This window comes from Grampus griseus (assembly GCF_964374135.1).
Source record: "Grampus griseus genome assembly, chromosome: 17".
NCBI lineage: Eukaryota > Metazoa > Chordata > Mammalia > Artiodactyla > Delphinidae > Grampus > Grampus griseus.
In genome coordinates, this window is record NC_139011.1 from 20,569,269 (window position 1) to 20,575,268 (window position 6,000).

The 6,000-nt window shown below is 39.2% G+C and overlaps 1 protein-coding gene across 1 annotated transcript in view; it reads left to right on the forward strand.

Annotated features, from left to right (window-relative positions):
- Positions 1–5,776, forward strand: part of EXT1 (exostosin glycosyltransferase 1) — a 292,671-nt gene extending 286,895 nt beyond the window's left edge. The window contains exons 10-11 of the mRNA XM_082675100.1: positions 1,137–1,308; positions 5,226–5,776. Of these exons, the coding sequence (XP_082531226.1) occupies positions 1,137–1,308; positions 5,226–5,411 (358 nt within the window). The 3' untranslated portion in view covers positions 5,412–5,776. The remainder of the gene's footprint in view (positions 1–1,136; positions 1,309–5,225) is intronic.
- The last annotated feature ends 224 nt before the right edge of the window (positions 5,777–6,000 follow it).

A 6,000-nucleotide genomic window follows, 5' to 3' on the forward strand; every position in this document is an offset into this window, starting at 1 on the left:
CCAGCATGATGTCCTGACAGATTGGGTACAGAGTTTGATGACTCTTAGGGTTTTTGACCTGAAGAGCTAGAAGTATAGAGTAGTAAGCCAGCAACAGAGTTGGGGAAAGGCGCAGATGGAATAGGTATTAGGGAAAATACAGGAGTTCAGTCTTGGGCATGTAGGGACATTTAAAAGAGTGTGTTGAAAAAGTCAGGGATGGAGATATAAATTTGGGAGCTGTTTGCATAGATTTGGTCTTTAAAGCTAGGAGACTCAGGTAAGATGGCCAAATTCATGAGTGTAGAAGGCTGATGGTCCTGACTCAATCATTATTGAAATCCCCTCCTTAGTCAGGTGAACACACCAATCTTAACCTGGTCTTCTTTAGTAAAAAAATAGAGAATCCTGTCATCTCAAGGATGGAGTTGGAAATGCACAAGGTATAAGCATTTAGGGTGACTGAATTTTGATCTCAAGACTCCACCTCTTTCTTCCCGCCACCACCATTCAGTGAATCAAATTCATTCAAATGATTTTTCCAATAAACATATGCTATATATTCCTCCAAAAAAAATACTAGGGTGAGAAATAACTCAAATAAATTGTGGGTTCTCCATAATGATTGACCACCAGATTGATTGGGGTTTTGCTCTAACAGTGTTGAAACACATGGCTTACAGGCCAGAAAAAATGGAATGGTTATACTGTTGAACTCAGAGTTATGGGATAGTATTGAATACAGTTCTGATTAAACCAATAATTAAAATTGTAAAGCAACTTGTAATGATATGTGGATCACATGTAAGTAACTTCTCCTGCCATCTAAGTATTCGGTTTCTAACCAACCAGCCTGATATTAAAGTTAGCCTGGGCAAGCAATAGCTCCATCTGTGTGTTTCTCTGTACCTTGTTTCCTTATCTGTAGTACCTACATCATAGGTTTCTTCTAAGGATTAGATGAGGCATTTCTTGTAAAGTACTTTAGAACATTACCTGGTATATAGTATATACCATATAAATGACAATTGTCATCATCATCATCAACCATGATATGTTTAGGGATTCAAAGAATGAGTATGTGGTTTCTGACAAAGAAGACCACCTGTTATTTTATAATGATGGCCCCTGCTGAAACCTGTCTTTGGTTTGTACAGATATTATCACTACCTTTACACCCATTACCTGCCAGCCAGCCTGAAGAACATGGTGGACCAGCTGGCCAACTGTGAGGACATACTCATGAATTTCCTGGTGTCTGCTGTGACAAAATTGCCTCCAATCAAAGTGACCCAGAAGAAACAGTATAAGGAGACAATGATGGGACAGGTAAGAGAAGGAGAACTCTCCCCCCTTGCTTTGCTCACTGGTGACTCAGTCTGAGGTAATGAGGACTCACTGTTCCTCTAGGAAGCATAATGAGAAGATATCAGGAAACAAACCACATGCAAAAGCTCTGAGGGAGTGTATGTTTGGGCGTGGGTAATTGGGAAGATGTAAGTCAAGAGTATCTTTATGTCAAGAGTATAAAAGCTGTCTAAATTGGTGCAGCCACTATGGAGAAAAGTATGGAGGTTCCTTAAAAAACTAAAAATAGAGTTACCATATGATCCAGCAGTCTCATTCCTGGGCATACATCCAGAGAAAACTCTAAATCGAAAATACCCATGTACCCCAATGTTCATAGCAGCACTGTTTACAAAAACCAAGACATGCAAGCAACCTAGGTGTCCATCGACAGATGAATGGATAAAGAAGATGTGACATTTTATATATATATATATATATATATATATATATATATATATATATATATATATATATGCAATGGAATATTAGCCATGAAAATGAATGAAATAATGCCATTTGCAGCAACATGGATGGACCTAGAGATTATCATACTAAGTAAAGTAAGTCAGACAGAGAAAGACAAATATCATATAATATTGCTTATATGTGGAATCTTAAAAAATGATACAAATGAACTTATTTACAAAACAGAAGTAGACTCACAGACATAGAAAACAAACTGTGGTTACCAAAGGGGATAGTGGGTGTGGGGAGAGATAAATTAGGAGTTTAGGATTAACAGATACACACACTATATAAAATAGGTAAATAACAAGGACCTACTGTCTAGCACAGTGAACACTACTCAGTATCTTGTAATAACCTATAATGGAAAAGAATCTAAAAAAGAATATATATCTGTATAACTGAATCACTTTGCTGTACACCTGAAACTAACACAACATTTTTACTTCAAAAAAGTTGAATAAAGAAATAAAAGCGCTCATGTGGCCTACCAGGTGGCATAAGAAAGACGTCTCTTCTCCAGAGTTAAAGACCTAAAGAGAATTTATGCAAGTTTATTTTAGGTGTTTTATTGAGTGGCTAGTAATGCTCTCAACACAGCCTCCTAATGGCTGCTCTTGAGTCGGATGCACATTGTGGAGGCAGATGAGGAGTCATAGTACTTGGTTTTCAGTTCTAGAGCCAGCACTTGGTTGCTGTAGGCAAGTCAGTTACCTTCCAAAACTCAATTGTCTCGTCTTTAAAATGGAAATGGTGAAATCTGCCTCACAGCGTTGAGGTCAGACGTATGAAAGCATTTGCCAAAGTAAAATACAGTGTTGGGTCACAAATGATTACTGCTAAAGATACTTTCAGCAAAATATAATCTTTCTCTTTTTACAAGTAAGAAAACTAGGACCCAGAGAATTTAAGCATATTGCCAGAAGTCACCCAGGATTAGAGACAACCTGGAATTGAATCCCGGCCTCTGTTTCTTCCACTATTTATTCTTCTAGAGCTCAGCGTCCTTTTATTCATCTTGGACAGAGCCCAGTACTCTATGTACGAAATCAAAAACCATTAGACCATTTAGATCTACCCAAGTGAAATCATGGAGAATCCAGCAGGATTTGAGTCAGCCTAAACGGACATACTTATGTAGTTATATCAGTTCAATTTGGGGGGTTTTCCATGTACCTTGTTCTAACAGTTATTGAAAATCACATATAAATCCAGCTTCTGCAGAGGAAAATGTAACCAGGCCTCATGTTAACACAATTGATGGTTTTTCATTCACTGAATTTAGTAAAAGCAAAAAATTTACAGGATTTTAAGTTTATAAAATTTAATAATTTAATATTTACCAAATATGTACAGGTTATCAGGCATTGGTCTAGGTACTAGGTACTGGACAAAGCAAAGAATCTAGTAGAAAATTCTATTTCCCTCTAACTACTAAAAGGACAGGCGAGAGGATTTACAAGAATTTGTCATTTTTAAGACTGAAAGACTTTTCAAATTCAAGCAAAATGTATTGAGTACCCATGCATATTCATATTTATTATCTCATTTAAAGATACACCATTCCTTTAATGTTGTTAACTCAGAGTCCTCTGGACTCCCCTGAGGTTATACACAAATTAGGGGTGGAACTCATAGCGTATGGTTTCTTAGGGGTTGGTTTTTTACTCTTTTCATAGATTTGCCTAATTCTTTTTTTTTTTTTTTAAATACATTTTATTGTTTTTTTTTTTTTTTTAATTTATTTTATTTATTTATTTTTGTCTGCGTTGCGTCTTCGTTGCTGCGCGCGGGCTTTCTCTAGTTGCGGCGAGCGGGGGCTAGATTTGCCTAATTCTACCAAACCAATATTTCTAGTGACTTTACACATCTTTTGGAACAAATCTAAATTTAGGCTTAGGTCTAACTAGACGTATCTAGCTAGGTATGTGCTATATTTGCCCCCTTCTTCCCATCATATACACTAGTTTATTGAATGTTTGTGTGACTGGTGAAGTAAATGGATATCGTGCTCTCAAATTATGCCTTTATAACACAGGAAAGATATCTTCTGTAATATGTTGGTTGACCCAAAATAAATGTTAAAATCAAGAGGCAAAAAAGAGACTTGAATGATTCACTTGGACTGTTTTTTTTTTTTTTTCATTTGTAAGAGAATAAGAATGAGCTTAGGCTCTTGACAGTGTTTCCCTTTGAGGATGTGAGCACTCACCGGGATGTAGTGGGTCTAGCCCTTTGGGAATAAGTGGACCAATCAGAAATGGCCTGCAAGCTCATCCCAAATTAGGAGAAAAATGGAGGTACCTTTGGGACTTCCGGCTCTGATATGGACTCAACTGGTCAGCTTAATTTGATGCTCTCTCTGATTTACCAAGCAGAGTTCCTCTGGTACAAAAGGTAAAGAATGAAACCTGAGTTCTGCCCCTTCTAGCCCTGAACAAACAATTTTAACTTCCTTGAACCTGCTTCCTCATCTGTACGGCAGAGATGTTATTACCTGGGTAGATAACTCGACCAGGTTGCTGCGAAGCTCAAATGAGCTCATGAAAGCACTTTACAAAGAGTGTTTTGTTCGTTGTTCTGCTGCTCCGAGATAACTTGACATTTGTATTTACCTTCGATGCTTTCTTTCAAGCATGTTGACACTTGTGGTTTTGAAGTGACTCAGTGATTCTCACAGCAAAATGTACCTTCCTGTGAAAGTATTTTCTAACAATGCATGAGGATGCAAACACATTACACACACACACACACACACATACATACATATATATACACCGTTGAACAGCGGCCTATTGACATAAATGAGTTTGTGGGTTTTTTCCGACATAATTGGGCAGCCCACCTTTTCCTTGTTTCATAAAAACACGATTTTAAAGACATTATGCTTAGTTGATCTATTTAAATTTCAGCAATCAAGTCACTTAAGGCATTCTTTTAAATCAATGTCAGTCATTTAAATGGTCTAAAAATATTTAACCAACCTTAGGGTCAACATGGAGAGCTGAAGAGACGGCAGCCATCTTTCTACTTACCCAGAATCAACCAAATTAACAGGGGGGTTTCAGAAAATTATCTGTGAAACCATAAATACATTATTAGTCATCGCATTTGCTCCCAATTGCGAAGAAAAGTTTTATGTTTAGTGACCACAGCAGTTTCATGGACCAGAGAATGTGTCAGTCCCTATGGATCTTTGTATGTTTGGGGCGTTGGGAAACATGGCAGGTCTCGGGAAGATCTTCTGGCGAGGCTGAAAATCCGGACCCATGCTTGCGTCTCCACCAGGCACGTGGATGGGGCCGCGTGGTGGCCAGGCCAGACCCTGAGCCCTACTGCGTGCCCGTTAAGCCTGACTTCGTTTTCGGCCGTGTGTCCATCTCACCTGGCACCTGTCTCATCGTCTTCCTTCTTTCTCTCCCTTTCCCCAGACCTCTCGGGCTTCCCGCTGGGCTGACCCTGACCACTTTGCCCAGCGACAGAGCTGCATGAATACGTTTGCCAGCTGGTTTGGCTACATGCCGCTGATCCACTCTCAGATGAGGCTCGACCCCGTCCTCTTTAAAGACCAGGTCTCTATTCTGCGGAAGAAATACCGAGACATCGAGCGACTTTGAGGAACCTGGCCGAGTCGGGGGAGGGGAGCAAGAAGGGCCAGAGGATGGGGTCAGCGGCTCTCTCTTCCCCGTGCACATCCGCTCAGCAGCGGAGCTAGATTGTGCCAAGTATCCAAATAAACTAAAATGATCAAAGTGACAAAAAAAAGAATATAAAGGAAAATAAAAAGGCCAATGGAAACTCTACTCCTGACTCGTGGGACTGCACAGGACTGCCCCAGATTCACCTCACTGGCTTCTATGTCCCAAGACTAGGTTGTGTACAGTTTAATTATGGAACATTAAATAATTATTTTTGAAATGATTGCTATGCAGGTTTAAACTTTTTTAATGATCAAAACTATTAAAAACCAGAGTTCTTTCTTTAATCAAAATTGTGTTGGTTGTGGATATTTCAGAGCTGCTACTCCTCTTTCACAGACAGCATTGCCGTCGCTCACGCGGGGTGCCCTGCAGTTTCGAAAAGCTCGGACTTCATGGAAAAAACCATAAGTCACTCTACCCCATGTCAAGAAATAGCCAAGCATAACTAAGACGAGTTCATGACTCAGCTTTGCCAGAGCAAATTGTTTTCCATTTTGAATTTGCA